At 46.0% G+C, this 24,734-nt stretch overlaps 1 protein-coding gene across 1 annotated transcript in view; it reads left to right on the top strand.

The window, feature by feature from the left end:
• LOC143768224 (lens fiber membrane intrinsic protein-like) overlaps window positions 1-21,498 on the top strand; it is a 180,663-nt gene extending 159,165 nt beyond the window's left edge. The window contains exons 4-5 of the mRNA XM_077256920.1: window positions 20,441-20,575; window positions 21,156-21,498. Coding sequence (XP_077113035.1) covers window positions 20,441-20,575; window positions 21,156-21,223 — 203 coding nt within the window. The 3' untranslated portion in view covers window positions 21,224-21,498. The remainder of the gene's footprint in view (window positions 1-20,440; window positions 20,576-21,155) is intronic.
• The last annotated feature ends 3,236 nt before the right edge of the window (window positions 21,499-24,734 follow it).

Raw genomic sequence — 24,734 nt, 5'->3', positions numbered from 1 at the left:
GGGCAGAGGCACTGCTTCTGCTCCCTCTTTGTGCAGAGCCTCCACCACGGCCTGGACGCACTGAGCTGCTTTGGAATGCACTAGCAGCACTTCTCTCAGTTGGAATGGAGAAGATGATGGAATTGACCAGTGTGTCTTGGTACTCCCGCATTTTTCGCTCCCGGTTCAACGGTGTGATGAGGCTTTCTACGTTGTCCCGGTAGCGAGGATCGAGGAGGGTGAACACCCAATAATCAGACATGTTGAGAATGTGGGCGATGCGGCGGTCGTTTCTCAGGCACTGCAGCATGTAATCCACCATGTGCTGCAGACTGCCAACTGCCCAAGAAACGCTGTCCCCTGCTGGAGGCGTGATCTCTGCCCGCTCGTCATCACCCCACCCTCGCTGTACACACTGAGTACTGGACAATTGTGTAACTCCCTCCTCTGGACGGATGTCTTCCTCCTCCATTGACTCCTCCTCATCCTCCTCACAAACGGTCCCCTGCCTACGCGTTTGTGAGGAACCACGTGGCGCTGACTGTCCAGAAGATGATGGAAATGGTGAATCCTCATCCTCCACCTCTTCCACAACATCATCCCTTAGCGCTTGCAGTGATTTTTCAAGCAGGCAGATAAGGGGGACAGTCATGCTGACTAGTGCATCATCTGCACTCGCCATCCGCGTGGAATAATCAAAGGGACGCAAAACCTGGCAGACGTCATTCATAGTGGCCCACTCTGTGGTTGTGAAGTCTGTACGGCGCTGACTGCGACTTTTTTGCGCCTGAAGCAGCTGGTACTCCATTACAGCTTGCTGCTGCTCACACAACCGCTCCAACATATGTAACGTGGAATTCCACCTGGTAGGTAGGTCACATATGATGCGATGTTCCGGCAGGCGGTGTCGGCGCTGCAGAGCCGCAATGCGCGCTTTTGCCGTGCTGGAACGCCGCAAGTGAGCACACTCTAGGCGGACCTTGTGCAGCAGTGCATCAAGATCCGGATAGTCCCTCAAAAAGCTCTGCACGACCAAATTGAGCACATGTGCCAGACATGGGATGTGAGTGAGGTTGCCGAGGCCCAGAGCTGCCACCAGATTTCGGCCATTATCACACACTACCATGCCTGGCTGGAGATTCGCTGGCACAAACCACACATCGCTCTCCTGCTTGATGGCATTCCAGAGCTCCTGCGCTGTGTGGCTACGATTCCCCAAGAAAATTAATTTCAAGACGGCCTGTTGACGTTTGGCCACGGCTGTGCTCATGTCGGTCGTAACAGGTACACGTTCATCACGGGTCCATGTGGAGGTGGACTGTGACGGCTCCTGCAGCGATGATTCTGAGGAACTGGTGTAAGAGGAGGAGTCAATGCGTACAGAATGGATTCCTGCAATCCTTGGAGTGGGCAGGACACGTCCTGCGCCACTCGCACGGTCTGTACCCGGCTCAACGACATTAACCCAATGGGCAGTGAGGGAAAGGTATCGCCCCTGTCCATGTTGACTGGTCCACGCATCGGTGGTGAGGTGGACCTTGCTACTGACGGCGTTCAGTAGCGCGTGTTTTATGTGTCCCTCCACATGCTTCTGCAGGGCAGGGACGGCTTGCCTGCTGAAGTAAAAGCGGCTGGGCACTTTGTACTGTGGGACTGCCAATGACATGAAGTCACGGAAGCTGTCAGTCTCCACCAGCCTGAATGACAGCATTTCCAGTGACAGAAGTTTGGCAATGCCTGCAGTCAGAGCCTGTGCTCGTGGGTGGTTTGACGAGAAAGGCCGCCTTTTCTCCCATGCCTGTACTACCGATGGCTGTAGACTGGGCTGGGAGTGTGTGGATGACTGGGAAAGTGGCGCTGCGGGTGGAATTACAGCGGGTCTCTGGACAACAGGGGCAGAGGTTCTTCCACGGCGATCCTGGGAGGACGCCGAACCAGCTGCGTGTGAGGTAGAGGAAGAGGCAACACGAGCTGAAGAGGTGGTAGCTGCCGCTGTTGGTTGGCCTACCTCTTCAGTGTGTTTTTCTAACTCCGCCGGGTGCCTGTTGCGCACATGTTTCCACATGTTGGAGGTATTGAGGTTGCTGACATTTCGACCTCTTTTGACTTTTTGATGACACACGTTGCATCTGACATAGCAAATGTCATCTGCAACTGTGTCAAAAAAGGACCAGGCACTGCAAGTCTTGGGAGCGCCCTTTTTGGCTTTTGGAAGAGACATGCTCCTAACGGGTGCCAAAGCGGAGGCTGCAGGATCCGCAGTCTTCCCCCTCCCTCTCCCTCTTTGGGCCGTACGGGGAATCTCTTCCTCAGAGCTGCTCCCACCACCTTCCTGTCCCTCACGCCAAGATGGGTCGAGGACCTCATCATCTACACTACCCTCTGCCCCCAACTGCTCCTCCTGGGTAGTCTCAGCAGCAGAGCACGCACCAGTAAGTGGCACCTGAGTGTCATCATCAGCTGATGCGGCCTGCGATGTGGTGACCGGAGCCACTGGCCCACCCGCCTCTTCAGAGGAAGACAGAAAAAGCTGTTGGGCATCACTGCACCCTGCCTCTTCTTCCATTTCTCCAATGCTGCTTGGCTGGCCCCCTGTTTCCAAGCCAAGAGATTCAGAGAACAGAAGTAGAGACGGCTCCTGTCCTGGGCTCTCTGTCTGCCTGGGCAATTTGGCAGGTGGTGAAGAGACAGATGGCTGCTCTCCAGTGCTCTGTGTCTGAGAGGATGTGGCACTAATGGAAGTTGATGCATTAGCTGCCATCCATCCGACAACAGCTTCAATTTGTTCTTCACGCAGCAGCGGTGTACGGCGCTCGGACACAAAGCTTCGCATGAACGACTGTTGCCTGGTGAAAGTGGGTGCTGATGAGTCACCGGTGCCCGCAGCAGGCACAGAATCCCCACGTCCCCTCCCTGCTCCGCGACGGCTCCCACGCCCCCGTGCCTTACTCACTGCCTTCTTCATCTTGGTTGACTGATAAAGATAAGCAGAAAAGTACTAACGGATTTGTGTGCTTATTCCTGAGCAACTCCTCCTAACAGGTATAAGAAGCACTAATTATCTAAAGTGTGGACTAGACACAAATATGAGCTAATGTGGCCTACAGAAATGTAAAGTGGTGTAACTGGTGTGTTTGGTGAACTTTATTATTTATTTATTTTTTGGGGGCTGAACTGACAACAGATAGAGCTGCAGTCACACGGAGACCGTGCAGACAGACGTAAACGGCGCTACAAGGCCCAAAAACCCTCCTCTACTTTATCCTATGTAGTGTTTTTCCACAAATTAGCTGGAGACGGGTGGAAAGACACTAATAGGATTTTTTTGAATAAATTAGCAGCAGACTACACTATTTTGAAAAAAAAGAAAATTGATTTGGCGGTATGACGCAGTGAAAAACCCTGAGCTGGAGACAACCAGGCTATAGCTGCTCACAGATTACAGGGCGAGCTGCAGTCACACGGAGACCGTGCAGACAGCCGTAAACGGCGCTGCAAGGCCCAAAAACCCTCCTCTACTTTATCCTATGTAGTGTTTTTCCACAAATTAGCTGGAGACGGGTGGAAAGACACTAATAGGATTTTTTTAAATTAATTAGCAGCAGACTACACTACTTTGAAAAAAAAGAAAATTGATTTGGCGGTATGACGCAGTGAAAAACCCTGAGCTGGAGACAACCAGGCTATAGCTGCTCACAGATTACAGGGCGAGCTGCAGTCACACGGAGACCGTGCAGACAGCCGTAAACGGCGCTGCAAGGCCCAAAAACCCTCCTCTACTTTATCCTATGTAGTGTTTTTCCACAAATTAGCTGGAGACGGGTGGAAAGACACTAACAGGATTTTTTTAAATTAATTAGCAGCAGACTACACTACTTTGAAAAAAAAGAAAATTGATTTGGCGGTATGACGCAGTGAAAAACCCTGAGCTGGAGACAACCAGGCTACAGCTGCTCACAGATTACAGGGCGAGCTGCAGTCACACGGAGACCGTGCAGACAGCCGTAAACGGCGCTGCAAGGCCCAAAAACCCTCCTCTACTTTATCCTATGTAGTGTTTTTCCACAAATTAGCTGGAGACGGGTGGAAAGACACTAATAGGATTTTTTTAAATTAATTAGCAGCAGACTACACTACTTTGAAAAAAAAGAAAATTGATTTGGCGGTATGACGCAGTGAAAAACCCTGAGCTGGAGACAACCAGGCTACAGCTGCTCACAGATTACAGGGCGAGCTGCAGTCACACGGAGACCGTGCAGACAGCCGTAAACGGCGCTGCAAGGCCCAAAAACCCTCCTCTACTTTATCCTATGTAGTGTTTTTCCACAAATTAGCTGGAGACGGGTGGAAAGACACTAATAGGATTTTTTTGAATAAATTAGCAGCAGACTACACAACTTGGGAAAAAAAAAAAAAAAAGGAACAGTATGAGGCAATGAACCACCCTCCCTGAACTGAATACAACCAACTATGGATGGCCTATGTGGCTGCACTCAGACTGGAGACTGGGCTGCACTCACACACACACACACACAGACCCTGCAGATCGCTGTGAAAACAGCGCTACAAGGCAAAAGCAAGGTGAATAGTAGGTGAACACAGCGGTTGCTAAATTAGCCTTTGGAAAGCACAAAGAAGCAAATCGCTATCTCTAAACTGTCCCTCAGTCAGCAAACAGCGTCCTGTCACTAACTGAATTCACAGCAGAGTGATCGCAAAATGGCGCCAGCGACTTTTAAACTGCATCATGACATCATTACACCAGCCAATCACAGCCTTGCCAGTAGTTTCATGCCCTCCATGCTAAACAGGATGTGCCCACACTTGGAATCAATCTCATTGGCTGAATTTCTGCTTTTTGAATCTTAGAACTTCCGATTCCGGTATCCGATACGCGGCAAGTATCGGAATCCCGGTATCGGAATTCCGATACCGCAAGTATCGGCCGATACCCGATACTTGCGGTATCGGAATGCTCAACACTAGTCGATACATAAAATGAGAACAATGGGGATAGGGGAAAAAGAGCTGGCTCAGGGATAGGAAACAAAGGGTGGTAATTAATGGAGCACACTCGGACTGGGTCACAGTTAGCAGTGGGGTACCAGAGGCAGGGGCGGATTATAATAGGGTCAATCTGGGCGGTAGCCCAGGGCCCAGTGGTGTGGGGGGGCCCTGGGCTACCGCTCAGATTGCCTGCCGCCATCAGGGCATTATTGCCCTGACAGGCGTATGGGCCCGGTGGGCAGAGGGGGTCCGCATCGGGCCCGTCTCATCTGCTCACCGGGCCCCTACCGGCGCTGCGGCAGTTTCACCTATTGACGTGCGGGCGCGCGCCCGCACGTCAATAGTTAACAACAGCCGCCAGCCAATTGGAGGCTCGCAGCTGAAGTCGGCTGCAGGCGCAGCGCACACATCGCCGGCGTCTGACGTCATTGTCAGTCGCCGGCGAGTCTGCGCTTCTGGAGGGAGCTTCGCCGCTGGAGCACAGGTCAGGTGAGGAGAACTCGTCTTTATTTTTTTTTGCGAACAGCGATCCTGGGGGCCCGGGCCAGGATGCTGGACACACTGGGGCAATATGCTGGACATACTGGGGCAGATTGCTGGACACACTGGGGGTAATATGCTGGACACACTGGGACAGATTGCTGGACACACTGGGGGCAATGCTGGAGACACTGGGACAGATTGCTGGACACACTGGGGGCAACATGCTGGAGTCAGACACTGGGACAGATTGCTGGACACACTGGGGGCAATGCTGGAGACACTGGGACAGATTGCTGGACACACTGGGGGCAATATGCTGGAGTCAGACACTGGGGCAATATGCTGGGCACACTGGGGCAATATGCTGGGCACACTGGGGCAATATGCTGGGCACACTGGGGCAATATGCTGGGCACACTGGGGCAATATGCTGGGCACACTGGGGCAATATGCTGGGCACACTGGGGCAATATGCTGGATACATTGGGGGCAGGGACGCTGGGCACACTGGGGGCAGGAACGCTGGGCACACTGGGGGCATGATTGAAGACAGATGGGGCAGGATGGATACGATGGAGACTGAAGGGGCAGGATGGATACTCATGAGGGCAGGATGGGAGAACATATGACTGGAGCAAGGAATGAGATACATGGGGCCAGGATGGGGGATATTATTGTTACCATAGGGGCTAATTAAGAGATATTATTACTGCAGTGATGTATTTATTTTATTTTTTGAGGACACTGTTTTAAATGGGGGTGGGGGGGCGGTCCTGTTACTGTGTAGAGTGACACTATGTTGCCTCTTTTTCTTCATGTGGTGTAATGTAGAAGTTGGGGAAAAATTAAGTAATGTGTTCTGCAAGCGGAGCTCGAGATAACTGTTATTTCCTGCAGAGACAAGTCCTGGCTGGATGAAGTGATGGCGGTCTGTGCTGGATGAAAGATGAAGGACTTCACCTAGAGACGTCACTGGTGAGTCAGTGTTACCTATACACTGACACTATACACTGTACACTGTATACTGAACTGAAGGGTAAATTGACTAGATCAATGGATATTTGACAGGTTATAGTTTCACACAGCAACTATTTTTCTGGAATAATCTGGTTCAGGTATATGATGACCCCATCACATGACCCCTTCACATGACCGGGGGGCCCACAGTGTCTGAACAGCTCGGGGCTCTGGCTACCCTTAATCCACCTCTGACCACAGGGGTCAGTATTGGGCCCTCTTCTTTTTAACATATTTATGAATGACCTTGTAAGGGGCATACAGACTAGAATTTCAATATTTGCAGATGACACTAAACTCTGCAGGGTAATCAATACAGAGGATGCCTTTCTTGAAAAGTATAATGTTACAGGTTATATACACTAGTTTCCTTGATAGGGTGTTGATCCAGGGAACTAGTCTGATTGCCGTATGTGGAGTCGGGAAATAATTTTTTCCCCCATGTGGAGCTTACTGTTTGCCACATGGGTTTATTTTGCCTTCCTCTGGATCAACATGTTAGGCATGTTAGGTTAGGCTATGGGTTGAATTAGATGGACTTAAAGTCTTCCTTCAACCTTAATAACTATGTTACTACTAGATGGTGGCCCGATTCTAACGCATCGGGTATTCTAGAATATGTATGTAGTTTATTTATGAAGATTTCCGAATAATGCAATGAATACTCAGGATTCGGCCAGCCGCGACCAATCAGTGAAGCCAGGGCCAGCTGCAGGTTTTGCGGGCCCCGGGCGAAAGTCTCACAGCCCACGTAGTATATAGCCCAGCCACGTAGTATATAGTACAGCCCACGCAGTATATAACACAGCCCACATAGTATATAACACAGCCACATGGTATATAGCACAGCCCATGTAGTGTATAGCACAGCCCATGTAGTGTATAGCACAGCCCATGTAGTGTATAGCACAGCCACGTAGTGTATAGCACAGCCACATAGTCTATAGCACAGCCCACATAGTATATAGCACAGCCCACGTAGTATATTGCACAGCCACGGATCCAGCCCAGGCCTTTAGCGATGCTCCTCGCGACGCTCTGTTCCCAGTAATGCCTTGCGGCAATAACCCGTGATCATCTCCCGAGACAGCTATGTCATCACAGGTTGTTACTGCAATGCATTCTTGGGACCGGAGCGTCGCGAGGAGCGGGAAAGGCTGCCGCGGAGGCTGGAAGGTGAGAATCTAATGATTTTCTTTTTTTAATTATTTTTAACATTATATGTTTTTACTATTGATGCTGTATAGGCAGCATCAATAGTAAAAAGTTGGTCACACAGGCAGTGTTAACGGACTGCGTTACACTGCGTTATGCCGCGGTGTAACGCAGTCCGTTTAAAACGCTATGTGGGTGCTGACTGAAGGGGAGTATGGAGGGGAAACTGACTGGAGGGGAGTAGGTAGGGGCCAATTCGCAGGCAGACTGTGCCTGTCACTGATTGGTCGCGCCCAGCCGGCAGCGACCAATCAGCGACTCGGGATTTCCGTGACAGACAGACAGACAGACAAAACAGACGGAAGTGGACCTTAGACGATTAGATAGATGATGAGGTTACAGGGGTACCTCACACCTCCTCCACCTGTCAGTGCTCAGACCATACACATTGCTGCAAAGGTTACATGGGTTGGGGGTCAGCCTGTCAGTGCTCAGACCATACACATTGCTGCAGAGGTTACATGGGTTGGGGGTCAGCCTGTCAGTGTTCAGACCATACACATTGCTGCAGAGGTTACATGGGTTGGGGGTCCACCTGTCAGCGCTCAGACCATACACATTGCTGCCGAGTTTACAGTGGTGGGGGTTCCACTTGTCAGTACTCAAACCATACACATTGCTGCAGAGGTTACAGGGGTGGGGGGTTTGCCCACCAGAGGTCAGACCATACACCTTTCTGCTGAGGTCACAGGGGTGAGGGGTCCACCTGTCAGTACTACATACAGACCATACATCTTTCTCCTGAGGTTACAGGGGTGGGGTCCACCTGTCAGTGCTCAGACCATTCACCTTTCTGCTGAGGTTACAGGGGTGGGGGATCCGCCTGTAAGCTCTCAGACCATACACGTTGCTACAGAGTTTACAAGAGAGGGGTGCGCCTTTCAGCGCTCTACCCATACACATATCTGCAGAGGTTACAGGGTGGGTGTTCCACCTGTCAGTGCTCAGACCATACACATTGCTGCAGAGGTTACAGGGGTGGGAGGCCCGCCTGTCAGTGCTCAGACCATACAGCTTTCTGCTGAGGTTACAGGGGTGGGGGGTCCGTCTGTCAATGTTCAGATCATACGCCGCACACAACCTCACATTGGTCTCTGTGGCTTTTGTCCCAGAATAAGCCTCTTCTAGAGGTGATTCACAAACACTGTGCTGGAGACACGCAGACTAAGGACATGGATGACTAGAACCGCATCCTGTGGTTTGATGAGACCAAGATAAACTTATTTGGTACAGATGGTATCACATGTGTGTGGTGGCAACCAAGTGAGAAGTGGTGGTGGGAGTGTCGTGATTTGGGGCTCTGTGAGTGCTGCTGGCTGTGGGAGGCTATATGTCATTAAGGGAACCATGAATGCCAACATGCACTGTGACATACTGAATCAGAGCATGATCCCCCTTCCTTCAGAAACTTGGCCAACGGAAGCTGGAGGAGCACAAGGTCTCCAACATCCACCAGCTCTCTGATGTCGTCATAGAGGAGTGAAAGAGGATTCCAGCGGTAACCTGAGAAGCTATAGTGACTTCCATGTCCAAGAGAGATGAGGCATAAAATAATGGTGGCCACACAAAATATTTACAATTTGGCCACTTTTACTTAGGGGTGTACTCACTTTTGTTGCCAGCAGTTTAGACAATAATGGCTGTGTGCTGAGCTATTTAGAGGGTGCACAAAATTTACACTGTTATACAAGCTGCGCACTAACTACTGTACATTATATCACAGGATCAAATTTTCAGTGTTTGTCCCATGAGAAGATAGAATAACATACAAAAATGTGAGGGGCGTACTCACTTTTGTGTTGTACAGTATTTGTATCCTAATATGTAATAGTGACTGATCTGCTCCCCTATAGATTTTTATGTACACTGACATGTAACAGTAACAGGCCTGCTCCCCTAAAAACATATACAGTATGTATCACAATGTGTCATACTGACTGATCTGCTCCCCTATAGATTTATACATATCTCAGTATGTCATGGTGACCAGTCTGTTCCCCTATAGACCTATATGTATCCTGGCGTGCAATAGTGACCAGCCTGCTCCTATAGACATATATGTACCCCAATATGTAACAGTGACCTGTCTGCTCCCCTATGGATCTATATGTATCCCAATATGTAACAGTGACTGATTTGCTCCCCTATATTTTTATATGTACACTGATATCTAGCAGTGACCCGCATGCTCCCCTATTGACCTATATCTATCAGTCACCAATAAACGTAGGGTATAAATTTAAATATAACCAAAAAGAGCACTAAAAAACCCCTAAAATATAACTTTTAATATTTTGAGTAAAAATTACCCATACACAAAGGTCAGGAGACAGTAACACCTTAATCTATCATAACATTAATAAGAAAGGATAGAAACTAAGATGGTGGGGGGGTGATGATCTTACCCTTCCTCACCCTACCTCACAGCGGAGGTTGGCACCCTAAGTTCGACATGGCGCCCCCACTCATCGACGGCTCTACCTTGTAACCCTCAAAGGAACTTAACATATGAAACTACCACCACACCAATCCTTATCTAAAGTGCAATAGTGCTTATAAGGTGCAATATAAAAGCTTTTGAAATCTTTTGTGGATCAATTTCCACAACAAAAAAGGTCTAAGAGTTGTTACCCTTATACATGTATATAGGAGGTGCAATAGGTGTCTGATATTCAAGACAAAATAAATCTTAAACCTTTGCAATAATCAGCAACAAAAGTCCTACCAATGATAACAGGACAAAACACCTATGGTATACCTAATTACCTTAATCATATATGGGAATGGTATCAGGATATCAATACGTCAACAAGGTAGTGTTAACACTGCCATACAAATGCACCTCCATTGTTTTATACAAGCATAAATGCAGATAGTAACTATAGCATCCTAAAAATGGTCAGAAAAAATAGGATGTACTCATCCATATATTGTCGCCCATCCTGACGCGTTTCCCCCTAGGGCAATACACCAGGGTTCATCAGGGGAAAGAGTAGGGCTTCTCAGAGTCCGAGGCAGCTGTAATAAGCCGTGTCTCGGCGTGACCGCTCACAATGAAGGGCTATATCTATCCCAATATCTCAGTGACTGGTCTGGTCACCTACAGATATATATGTATCTTGATATGTAATAGTGACTGATCTGCTCACCTACAGGTCCTTCTCAAAAAATTAGCATATAGTGTTAAATTTCATTATTTACCATAATGTAATGATTACAATTAAACTTTCATATACTATAGATTCATTATCCACCAACTGAAATTTGTCAGGTCTTTTATTGTTTTAATACTGATGATTTTGGCCTACAACTCCTGATAACCCAAAAAACCTGTCTCAATAAATTAGCATATTTCACCCGACCAATCAAATAAAAGTGTTTTTAATACCAAACAAAAAAACCATCAAATAATAATGTTCAGTTATGCACTCAATACTTGGTCGGGAATCCTTTGGCAGAAATGACTGCTTCAATGCGGCGTGGCATGGAGGCAATCAGCCTGTGACACTGCTGAGATGTTATGGAGGCCCAGGATGCTTCAATAGCGGCCTTAAGCTCATCCAGAGTGTTGGGTCTTGCGTCTCTCAACTTTCTCTTCACAATATCCCACAGATTCTCTATGGGGTTCAGGTCAGGAGAGTTGGCAGGCCAATTGAGCACAGTAATACCATGGTCAGTAAACCATTTACCAGTGGTTTTGGCACTGTGAGCAGGTGCCAGGTCGTGCTGAAAAATGAAATCTTCATCTCCATAAAGCATTTCAGCCGATGGAAGCATGAAGTGCTCCAAAATCTCCTGATAGCTAGCTGCATTGACCCTGCCCTTGATGAAACACAGTGGACCAACACCAGCAGCTGACATGGCACCCCACACCATCACTGACTGTGGGTACTTGACACTGGACATCAGGCATTTTGGCATTTCCTTCTCCCCAGTCTTCCTCCAGACTCTGGCACTTGGGACCACTTAGCAACAGTCCAGTGCTGCTTCTCTGTAGCCCAGGTCAGGCGCTTCTGCCGCTGTTTATGGTTCAAAAGTGGCTTTACCTGGGGAATGCGGCACCTGTAGCCCATTTCCTGCACACGCCTGTGCACGGTGGCTCTGGATGTTTCCACACCAGACTCAGTCCACTGCTTCCTCAGGTTCCCCAAGGTCTGGAATCGGTCCTTCTCCACAATCTTCCTCAGGGTCCGGTCACCTCTTCTCGTTGTACAGCGTTTTCTGCCACATTGTTTCCTTCCAACAGACTTACCATTGAGGTGCCTTGATACAGCACTCTGGGAACAGCCTATTTGTTGAGAAATTTCTTTCTGGGTCTTACCCTCTTGCTTGAGGGTGTCAATGATGGCCTTCTTGACATCTGTCAGGTCGCTAGTCTTACCCATGATGGGGTTTTGAGTAATGAACCAGGCAGGGAGTTTTTAAAAGCCTCAGGTATCTTTTGCATGTGTTTAGAGTTAATTAGTTGATTCAGAAGATTAGGGTAATAGGTCATTTAGAGAACCTTTTCTTGATATGCTAATTTATTGAGACAGGTTTTTTGGGTTATCAGGAGTTGTATGCCAAAATCATCAGTATTAAAACAATAAAAGACCTGACAAATTTCAGTTGGTGGATAATGAATCTATAGTATATGAAAGTTTAATTGTAATCATTACATTATGGTAAATAATGAAATTTAACACTATATGCTAATTTTTTGAGAAGGACCTGTATAGATATACAGTATATGAAGCTTGATATGTTATAGTGACCGGTATGTTCCTCTATAGATATACAGTTAGGTCCAGTAATCTTTGGACAACGAAACAGGTTTTGGCATTTTAGCCGTTTACCGAAACATATTTCGATCCAGTTCTACAATATAACCAATATAGGCGTAAAGTCCCAACTCTCAGGTTTAGTTTGAGGATTCACATCCTAATTGGAGGAAGGGTTTATTACAGAACCAAAAGGTAGTTGGACAATTATCTCAGATGTTCTGCAATGGGCTGCATCAGTTAAGCAGGTAAAAGGTCTGGAGCTGTTTCCAGGTTCACCATTTGCATTTGGAAGGTGATGCTGTGAACCTACATGTGGACAAAGGAGCTCTCAATGGAAGAGAAACAGATCATCAGGCTTGAGAAAAGAAGAAATCCATCAGAGAGAGCAGAAATGTTAGGAGTGGCCAAACCTACAGTTTGTTGCATTCTGCAAAAAATTCAAAGCGCCCTAGTGAGCTAGTGTGGCACTCCTGAGGTCCATTCGCCACAGAGATACTGAACCTCAGATGAGGTGTGGTGCTCCGCTCTCGGGTAAGGAGGGAGCATAATCCAAAACCTACAAACTTACATCCAACACCAGACCGCTCAGGGCCGCCCGGGAGGAGCTAGGTAGAGGGTGTGGGTGGAAAAAGTGTAGAGAGTGACAGTTAGAAGAGTTGTCATGGAAACAGTAGGAGTCAGGAAAGGTCTAGAAAGTTAGTCAGTCTGTGGGGAGGAAGAGAGCAGAGCAGATGTGAGAGAGGGTTGGAGCTGGGGACTTGAGCAGTGAGGAGCTCGTCCCAGCACAAGAGGACAGAAAGAGAGACGAATGAAGATAGAGAGAAACTCCTGACAGAAAGAAGAGAGAGAAGGAGTCCTATGAGCATGGGTAGTGAGGAATCCACCCGTGGGGCCCGTATCCATGCCAACTGTAGTTGGGTGGAGGGACCAGGTCACAGTGTGGGAACCGGCCCCCAGACTAGTGGAGAACTACAATGCTCAGCTAGCCAACCCGAGGCTGTGGTATCTGTACGTGCCACAGCCACAACCACACACACTCGCTGAAAGGGCAGCCACATTGGATCAAGAGGACCAGAAGGATGTCGCCCGACAGGATCCGAGGTTGCTGGCTTGGGACACTGTATGAAGTTGCAGGGCGGGAGAGGTGGAAGTCAGCGCAGAGAAACGGCCAGGGAAGGAACATAATAATGGGATTCTGGTGGAGTGCACCCCAAACTACCTGAGAGCTGGCTGGACAACTGACCTGGAGGACACAGCACCCCGGCACCCTGGCTGGGGAATAACATATCTTTGAATCATGCATGGATTTTATTTCTGTTTCTGCAGCCTTTATCCATTTCTTGGCCTCTTCTTCTGAAAGTTGAGATGTCCTCCCAAGATGTTGGTTCATACATTTTATTTGTACTTGCCTTGTATGAAAGACATTGAGGTGGTCTTCCCTTGTTTTCTCTTATTGAGAATCTTGGTTCTGTGACTGTATAGAGCTGTATTTCTTGACTTCCAGTATTTTGAATTTCATCGATTTCCATTTCTTTCTCATCAGATGTTCCTGCAGTTATATCACTGTCGTTTCTCTCAGCTTTCGTTTCCAGTATTGTCATTATGTTGTCATTGTCATTATGTTGTCATTTAGATCTTCAATGAATGTTACACTGTTAGTCACTGTGATTCTGTCTGTCTTGGGATCTAGGATTCTGTATCCTTTGCAACTGTCACTATATCTGACAAATATTCCTTCAATGGCTCTGTTTTGAAGTTTGGAGCATTTTTCTTCTGGAATAAACACAAAAACTTAGCAACCAAAAACTCTTAAATGATTCACACTTGGATTCTTACCTTGCCACAGTTCATATATTTTTTTTTTCAGTTTTCTTGAAAAAAGTCTGTTTTGCAGATAAGTAGCTGTCATTGTTGCTTCACCCCAGTATTTCTCTGGTAGCTTGGAGTCTGTTCGGCTACTTTCAGAAATCCGTCGGTACGGGCCCGTCGCAATGCATCGGGCCGACATACCGACGGATGCTGTGAAATAACTGCAAGACGTGGGCAGCAGATGCAGTTTTACAACACATCCGCTGCCCATTCTGCAGTCGAAAATGGCGGGCGCGACACACAAAAAAAAGTTACATGGAACTTTTTTGTGCCGACGGTCCGCCCAAAACACGACGCATCCGTCGCACGGCTGATGCGACGTGTGGCAATGCGTCGCTAATGCAAGTCTATGGACAAAAAACGTATCCTGCGGGCAACTTTGCAGTATGCGTTTTTTCTCCAAAACTACACATTGCGACATACGTCACACGACGCTAGTGTGAAAGTAGCCTTAGCATACATCTTATAATTTCAGTCAGAGTTCTGTTTTTCCTTTGTGCTACCCCGTTCTGTTCAAGTGTGTATGGAACAGTCTTTTGATGCTCTATTCCATTCTGTCTCAAGTAGTTTTCTATTTAGTGTCCTGTAAATTCACCTCCATTATCACTTCTGATGATTGGCTTCCTCTGAAACTTGTTGTTTGACTTCGTCACATAGTCTTCTAATTTTTCAAAAACTTAACTTTTGTTCTTTATCAAGTACGTGACTGTGTATCTTGATTTGACATCTATGAAGGTCCCCATATATCTATTACCTCCTGATGTGGTCACTTTCATGGGTCCTCATACATCAGTGTGAACCAAGTCAAGTGGTCTTGTGCTTTTTGTCTCAATCTCTTTAGATGTAGATACTCTGGTAGCTTTAGATTTTATACAACATTCACATTTTACGGTAATTGAGCAATCAGATAGCAATAGGTCTTTTGTCCAATTCTTCTTTTGCAACACCATTATACTCTCAGGATGTCTGTGTACTAGATGTCTATGCCAAATGTGAATACTTGTGATCATGTGTACATAACTTCATCTGTTCCTTTAACCCCTTTCTGACATGTGACGTACTATCCCGTCGAGGTGGGGTGGGCCCGTATGCCCACCGACGGGATAGTATGTCATAGCGATCTGCCGCGTTCACGGGGGGAGCGCGGCCGAACACGGCCAGGTGTCAGCTGACTATCGCAGCTGACATCCGGCACTATGTGCCAGGAGAGGTCACGGACCCTCCTGGCCCATTAACCCCCGAAACACTGCGACCAAACATGATCGCAGTGTTCTGGGGGCATAGGGAAGCATCGCGCAGGGAGGGGGCTTCCTGCGGGCTTCCCTGAGACCCTCTCCTCCCTGCAGGCCCAAGAACCAAAATGGCCGCGAGGCTGCATCCTGGTCCTGCAGGGAGGTGGCTTACCAGCGCCTGCTCAGAGCAGGCGCCGGGAAGCCTCTCTGCAGTACACGGCAGATCGCTGATCAGACACAGTGCTCTGCAAAGTGTCAGATCAGCGATCTCATACTATAACAGGATTCCCCTTCCCCCCCCCCCCACCCCGGGGCAATGTTATAGTGTAAAAAAAATATATATATATATATATATATATATATATATATATATATATTCTCAGATGTGTAGAAAAAAATGTAAAAAAAATTCCTAAATAAAAAAAGTGTGTGTATATGTGTGTGTGTGTGTGTGTGTGTGTGTGTGTGTGTGTGTGTGTGTGTGTGTGTGTGTGTGTATATATATATATATATATATATATATATATATATATTATATACACTCACCGGCCACTTCATTAGGTACACCTGTCCAACTTCTTGTTAACACTTAATTTCTAATCAGCCAATCACATGGCGGCAACTCAGTGCATTTAGGCATGTAGACATGGTCAAGACAATCTCCTGCAGTTCAAACCGAGCATCAGTATGGGGAAGAAAGGTGATTTGAGTGCCTTTGAACGTGGCATGGTTGTTGGTGCCAGAAGGGCTGGTCTGAGTATTTCAGAAACTGCTGATCTACTGGGATTTTCACGCACAACCATCTCTAGGGTTTACAGAGAATGGTCCGAAAAAGAAAAAAAATCCAGTGAGCGGCAGTTCTGTGGGCGGAAATGCCTTGTTGATGCCAGAGGTCAGAGGAGAATGGGCAGACTGGTTCGAGCTGATAGAAAGGCAACAGTGACTCAAATCACCACCCGTTACAACCAAGGTAGGCCTAAGAGCATCTCTGAACGCACAGTGTGTCGAACTTTGAGGCAGATGGGCTACAGCAGCAGAAGACCACACCGGGTACCACTCCTTTCAGCTAAGAACAGGAAACTGAGGCTACAATTTGTACAAGCTCATCGAAATTGGACAGTAGAAGATTGGAAAAACGTTGCTTGGTCTGATGAGTCTCGATTTCTGCTGCGACATTCGGATGGTAGGGTCAGAATTTGGCGTAAACAACATGAAAGCATGGATCCATCCTGCCTTGTATGGAGCATCTTTGGGATGTGCAGCCGACAAATCTGCGGCAACTGTGTGATGCCATCATGTCAATATGGACCAAAATCTCTGAGGAATGCTTCCAGCACCTTGTTGAATCTATGCCACGAAGAATTGAGGCAGTTCTGAAGGCAAAAGGGGGTCCAACCCGTTACTAGCATGGTGTACCTAATAAAGTGGCCGGTGAGTATATATATATATATATATATATATATATATATATATATATATATATATATATATATATATATATATATATATAATTGGTCCCTTAAATACATTTCTGTATCTAAATATAGCAAAATAAAAGTACACATATTTAGTATCGCTGCGTCCGTAACGACCCGACTTATAACACTGTCCCACTAGTTAACCCATTCAGTGAACACCGTAAAAAAAAAAAAAAAAAAGAGGCAAAAAACAACGCTATATTATCATAACGCCGAACAAAAAGTGGAATAACACGCGATCAAAAAGACGGATATAAATAACCATGGCACCGCTGAAAACGTCATCTTGTCCCGCAAAAAACGAGCCGCCATATAGCATCATCATCAGTGAAAAAATGTACTGACCTGAATAATAAAACTGCTTTATCCATTTTACCAAACGCGGAACGGTATAAACTCCCCCCCAAAAGAAATTCATGAATAGCTGGTTTTGGTCATTCTGCCTCACAAAAATTGGAATAAAAAGCGATCAAAAAATGTCACGTGCCCGAAAATGTTACCAATAAAAACGTCAACTCGTCCCGCAAAAAACAAGACCTCACATGACTCTGTGGACCAAAATATGGAAAAATTATAGCTCTCAAAATGTGGTAATGCAAAAAATATTTTTTGCAATAAAAAGCGTCTTTTAGGGTGTGACGGCTGCCAATCATTAAAATCCACTAGAAAACCTGCTATAAATAGTAAATCAAACCCCCCTTCATCACCCCTTTAGTTAGGGAAAAATTAAACTTAAAAAAATTTATTTATTTCCATTTTCCGGTTAGGGTTAGGCTAGGGCTATGGTTATGGTTCGGGCTAGGGTTAGGGTTGGGGCTAGGGTTAGGTTTAGGGTTTGGATTACATTTAAATTTGGAATTAGGGTTAGGGGTGTGTCGGGGTTAGGGGTGTGGTTAGGGCTATGGTTGGGATTAGGGTTAGGGGTGTGGTTAGGGTTGGGGTTAGGGGTGTGGTTGGGATTAGGGTGAGGGGTGTGTTTGGGTTAGGGTTTCAGTTAGAATTGGGGGTTTCCACTGTTTAGGCACATCAGGGGCTCTCCAAACGCAACATGGTGTCCCATCTCAATTCCAGTCAATTTTGCATTGAAAAGTCAAGCGGCGCTCCTTCCCTTCCGAGCTCTGCCATGCGCCCAAACAGTGGCTTACCCCCACATATGGGGTATCAGCGTACTCAGGACAAATTGCACAACAACTTTCAGGGTCCACTTTCTTCTCTTACCCTTGTGAAAAAAAAATTGGGGAGAAAAGATCATTTTTGTGAAAAAATGATTTTTTATTTTTACGGCTCTGCATTATAAACTTCTGTGAAGCACTTGGTGGGTCAAAGTGCTCACCACACACCTAGATAAGTTCCTTAGGGGTCTACTTTCCAAAATGGTGTCACTGGTGGGGGGTTTCAATGTTTAGGCACATCAGGGGCTCTCCAAACGCAACATGGCGTCCCATCTCAATTCCAGTCAATTTTGCATTGAAAAAGTCAAATGGCGCTCCTTCCCTTCCGAGCTCTGCCATGCACCCAAACAGTAGTTTGCCCCACATATGGGGTATCAGCGTACTCAGGACAAATTGTACAACAACTTTTGGGGTCCATTTTCTCCTGTTACCCTTGGTAAAATAAAACAAATTGGACTTGAAATAAATTTTTTGTGAAAAAAAGTAAAATGTTCATTTTTTTTTTTAACATTCCAAAAATTCCTGTGAAACACCTGAAGGGTTAATAAACTTCTTGAATGTGGTTTTGAGCACCTTGAGGGGTGCAGTTTTTAGTATGGTGTCACACTTGGGTATTTTCTATCATATAGACCCCTCAAAGTGACTTCAAATGTGATGTGGTCCCTAAAAAAAAATAAATAAATAAAATGGTGCTGTAAAAATGAGAAATTGCTGGTCAACTTTTAACCCTTATAACTCCCTAACAAAAAAAAATTTCAGTTCCAAAATTGTGCTGATGTAAAGTAGACATGTGGGTAATGTTACTTATTAAGTATTTTGTGTGACATATCGCTGTGATTTAAGGGCATAAAAATTCAAATTTGGAAAATTGCTAAATTTTCAAATTATTCGCCAAATTTCTGTTTTTTTCACAAATAAACGCAGGTAATATCAAAGAAATTTTACCATTATCATGAAGAATAATATGTCACGAGACAACTATGTCAGAATCACCAGGATCCGTTGAAGCGTTTCAGAGTTATAACCTCATAAAGGGACAGTGGTCAGAAATTTTAAAATTGGCCCGGTCATTAACGTGCAAACCACCCTTGGGGGTAAAAGGGTTAATGTGTCTAGATGATATAATTGTTAACCTGCTTTGACATTAATTATTACCTTATCTCCCTCTAGGATTGTACAATTATCATCTTTGAATTTTACAGTAATTCCTATTGCTGCTATATGGCTTTCCTTAATGTCTTCACCGACTGACCTCAGCTGTGTTACCACCTCCATCATGGACTTTATATGCTCCTGCATGTCTTTCCTTGCACTTAATCTCATCTTGTACAGTTTTCTTAGCAAGAATAGTTTGTGATTTAAGATGGATCTTTCATGTAGCTTTCTCAATGCTTCCCACATTCCCTTTGCTGTATTCTCATTCCTTATGTGGATTAACTGATCATCCTCCACTAATAAGCTGATAGTAGCTCTTGCTTGTCTGTTTTTCTTATCCCATGTCTGATTATTATCATTGGGTCTGTCTGTAGTGATTACCTCCCATATATCATCTTTAGACAATTGCATCTTCACTTTGAACTTCCATAACTGATAGTTCTCATTGTTCAGCTTAGCTACTGTGAGTCTCAGTTCTGAACTGCTGCTCATCTTTAACTTATTTGTCTTACTTGTTTACAGAGAATTGCTCTGAAGTATTCTTTTCCATTCACCAAGTCCTTTTTGTCTTCTATGCTGGGCCCATAACCTGTTGCATAGTTTGGTCGCAGAAGAAACTTGTGATAGTAGATTATATAGGGTAATTCAACTTTTATCTAGACAGAAAGTACAACAACTATATGCATTACATTCAACTAAGCAGATAACATTAACAACATTGCCATGTACAGTCAGAAAAGTATAAACTCCTCCTGCACACAAATAAGTCTGTATCTGTTGCATATCTACCAAAAGGAAAATGGCTACAATTAATAATGTGTATACAGGAGATTTCTGTACAACCCCTTTAATTAACCCTCAAAGTGTCCACTTCAATTGCATATAGTGGACTGTATAGCTGAAATCACAAGAATTCGTCACTGGCCAAAGATTTCTGTAACTGACTGTATGTGCCACCCCCAGTATGCCTGGACCCGTGTCCGTCCATCCATCCCCGCTAGGTGCAGAAGGGGTATCATGTGTTGCGGTGGGGTCTGTGGATGTATCAAGGCTGTGTATGTTTTGCACAGGATTCTTCGCCCTCTTGGCCCTGTCCGTATACACTGGGGTGACGGTGAACTTTTTTGGGAAGCGCTATGTGGACTGGAGGTTTTCGTGGTCCTACATCCTAGGATGGATAGGAATCATCCTCACGGTGTCTGCAGGTAACATGCTCATCACTCTCATCATCCGTACCCGTACATAAAGGGATGCTGTACCCAGATCCCACATCCCACTCAATGCCGCCATGTTCTCTCCTCCTGAACGACATGAAATTCTTCTGTTGTACTCAGTGTGTAAAAGTATATTGATGGAGAGGGATGATGGGAGTAGTGATACACTGTATGATAGGAGATTAGAGTGTGAGCTCTGGGGTCAGGGATGATGGGAGTAGTGATACACTGTGATAGGAGATTAGATAGTGAGCTCGGGGGGTCAGGGATGATGGGAGTAGTGATACACTGTATGATAGGAGATTAGATTGTGAGTTCCGGGGTCAGGGATGATGGGAGTAGTGATACACTGTTTGATAGATTAGATTGTGAGCTCCGGGGTTAGGGATGATGGGAGTAGTGATACACTGTGTGATAGGAGATTAGATTGTGAGCTCCAGGGTCAGGGATGATGGGAGTAGTGATACATTGTGTGATAGGAGATTAGATTGTGAGCTCCGGGGTCAGGGATGATGGGAGTAGTGATTTCTCTCAGCAGTCAGTCTTATCCACATCTCTCCTTCCTTTTCAGGAATTTTCCACATTTGTGCTTTTGCCAGGAACAGTTCCCGGGATGTCGGAAATGTCTCCAGTGGATGATGTCGTCATGATCCCCCAATCATGTCCATAGGACCCTTCACATCTGTCCTAAGTGTCCGTAGGTATTCCAGTGACCCAGAGTGCGCCACCTCTAGAAAGAGTCACCTGCCTCGCTGACTGATGGTGGACCTTCCCCCCGGAGACTGATGGCGGACCCCTCATGTGAGCAACGGTGCCCTCCTCCCCCCTTGGTGACTGACTGTTGACTTCCTCTCCTGGAACTGGCAATACTTATTAATGCTCTGTAATTTAAGTTTTGCTAATAAACTATCTGCAAAAATAAAAACAGAATTTCTGCTGTTTGTAACATTCAACACAATAAACACAGTTACTGTATGTAAACAACATAGTCCACAGTACAGGTAGAGAAAGAAACCAGTACAAGTAGGGAAAGCCACCAGTATAGGCAGAGAAAGGAACCAGCACAGACAGAGAAAGCAACCAGCAGTCAAAGAAAGCAACCAGCTGTCAGGAAATATGATGTATTTGATTCTATATTATCACGCACACTGAGCACTGCTACATCCATTAGGTCTGTGTAAGACACACGCTATGGGCTTTTTGACCCCCCCCCCCCCCCCCGCTCCTTCTCACTACACACTCTGGCTGTGTAATTCTAAACCACTCATCCCCCCCTCCCTCTGGGCAGCTATGAAACTGTCTGAAAGCAGTTCTACTAGCCATGTGCTCTTTGTTCTATCCTAGAGATATTAAAGATGAAATAACGCAACCCCAAATAGTGATATAGGTGTGAAAGTTACATATTTGGGATGTGCATTAATAGAGCTACCCACCCTCTAGTTTTCTAGACTCGAGCTTAAGCGGAAGCCGAGAAATAGATTTCTACTTAACCGAGTCATACAGATACTTCATGTTTGGGCTCAAATTAACACCCATCTCCTGCTCGGGAGAATGATAGTTTTGGCATCCTGCTACGAGGTTTCCAGCTCAAGTTATGACAATTATGAGGTCTTAATAAAGTTTTGAGTCTCTTTGGAAGAGGAGACTGCACCCATAGCTCCACCCACTCAGTGATGTCACAAGCAGGGGGTATAAGATAGTGGGACCTCATTTTGCACTAGATTTTTTATTTTTTTTTGCCCAGGGAGCCAGCTAAGAGAGGCTCTGGGATGCATTTTGATGTCACCCCTCCCCCACGCCGCATGGTCAGCCATGATATGAGAGAACTGTGTTTTTTCTTCTTTTAATCCCTTTTTATTTGTAATTGCCTTGTACATACTATGATTGTCTCATTTTGGTAATATCTTTTTATATACTTTTGCAAACACTGCCTAATCTTTTTGGAGTAAAAATTATAATGTTTACTAGCTTCGTTTTCCTTGCTCTAAACGTACCCAAAGTCCTTTGACCTAAGTCAACGCTAGTGATTGGAATCATAGGAATAGGAGCTGGTGACAGCAGATCGTACTGAGCTTGTTGGGTATAGCTGGCAGTGACAGACAGCGTTTGATAATTATAATTCCTGCTTGTGCGGAATTAGTTATATCGCCCTCGTTGCAGTGTGCCTAATAGCCAATACACGACCTGGCTACCTTTCTGGCGACTACTTATCCTAGGTGTAGTTCCCTGACTGACCTGAGGGCTGCAAGTTCCAAACCGGAACTGGGAAGTGGGATATAAATAAATCCCTGAAGAAAGAACTGGGGCAACTAAACACCCCCGGTTCATGACACCAGCACAGTCAGATAAAGCCACCAGTACAGGTAGAGAGAGCCACCAGTACAGGCAGAGAAAGTCATTAGTACAGGCAGAGAAAGCCATCAGTACACCAGTACAGGCAGAGAAAGGCAGCAGTACAGGAAGAGAAAGCAACCTGTACAGGCAGAGAAAGCAACCAGTACAGGCAAAGACACATTGTCCAGGCCAGCTAACTTGTTGACTTGCAAAACAGAGGAGTAAAATCTATGGAAATTGATTAAATAGTCCATGTGAGTTAATCTCATCACATCTTCCTTTTGACCTCTGGATGCTGGTTTGAAGGACAACAGTTGTGAGCTATACTAGTGGGATATGTCTCTAACAGTATGCATCCAGACAGCCAAGAGATCCAGAGATCTAAAGAACCAGAGACTCTTTACAAAACCACTACCAGGAACACTCTACAGGACAGCTGCCAGATCAAGGCTCCATCACGAGGGACACAGATTTGACATTCTACAGGATGCTAGCTTAGGGGACCACAGCCCCGGCTGAGAGAATACAGACCTGATCCATTGACCATCACTGAACGATGGATACATTTGGAGTAGTCAGGACTTTGACGCACCCATCACCGGAGCTCCATGGATACATTTGGGAAAGCCAAGATTGACACGCACAGGTCACCTGGCTCCATGGAGATGTTCGGAGAAGCCAAGATGGCCTAGTACCTCAATGGAATGTCACCTTCCCAAGCTTTTTGTTACTTCCTCTCTGTGCATGCCACAGTTGGGGATAGTTGGCCCTGGAAGCTCTGAAGTCACAGCTTCTTTTATCCCGGCAAGTCACCTGAAGGGTGAGACTCTGTAATGTGAACCATCATGGGTATTATGCTGGGACTGTTCTATGCATTATTTGCCTGTTTTGTTGTTCGATAAAGTATTGCCACACTGTTTAACCCTCACCCTGTGTTGTCTGAGTAGTATTAAGCCCATGGTTAAAGGAGAGTGGGCATTCAGTGGGATGTGCCCTGGTTCATGCGGTTTCAGCTAGCAAACTAGAGCACCCACTGACCCCCATGTTTTCACAATGACCAAAAGAACTGATATTTAAGAGCTACTTGTAAACTTTAACACAAGTCCCTTTACACCAAACCAGCAAGGAGTTAACCGGGCAGTGAACAACTTTAATAACACTCTTTATACTATGGCAGAACTAGCAGGCCTCAGGAGGACCATCCCCAAGAGACCTACAAATAAACAGTGCCAAAAATGGTACGACAAAGAATGCAAGGCAACGCGCCTCCCTAAGGGTAGCCTCAAACCAAAAGCACAGAGACCCCAACAGGGACCTTAGCGTGGCCAAGGATATCCTACAGAAGCAATACAAGTGCATCCTCAAGGAGAAAAAACAGAAGCACATCTCCCACAAACTACAGCAGCTTGAAAACTCCCTCCAGAACAACTCATTCTGGGAGACCTGGAGTCATGTCAGCACAAAGCCCAAGCAGAGCACCCTCGACATCCAGAATTGTAAAATCTGGCACATCTACTTTGAGGGTCTCAACAGGAACATACCAGAAGAGGACCTTACCCCAGAACAGGAGCATCTAAGCACAAAACTTAGAGAAAAGATGATTAAGAACTTCCAAAATCCTCTAAAACTGTTCAACAGAATCATTAATAAAGGGGTCACCACCTTCCTCACCCAACATGACATCATCAGCAGAAGCCAAGATGGGTTCATACTGAACCACCGATCACATCTACACCCTGCACAGCCTCATCAAGACTTACGTCCACAGTGTGGCATAGCGACTGGTCATGTGATTGATGGACGGTAGGTATCGCAG

This window comes from Ranitomeya variabilis, chromosome 1 (genome assembly GCF_051348905.1).
Source record: "Ranitomeya variabilis isolate aRanVar5 chromosome 1, aRanVar5.hap1, whole genome shotgun sequence".
Classification (NCBI taxonomy): domain Eukaryota; kingdom Metazoa; phylum Chordata; class Amphibia; order Anura; family Dendrobatidae; genus Ranitomeya; species Ranitomeya variabilis.
The sequence above is the reverse complement of the archived record's forward strand: the minus strand, read 5'-3'. Positions and strand labels throughout refer to the sequence as shown.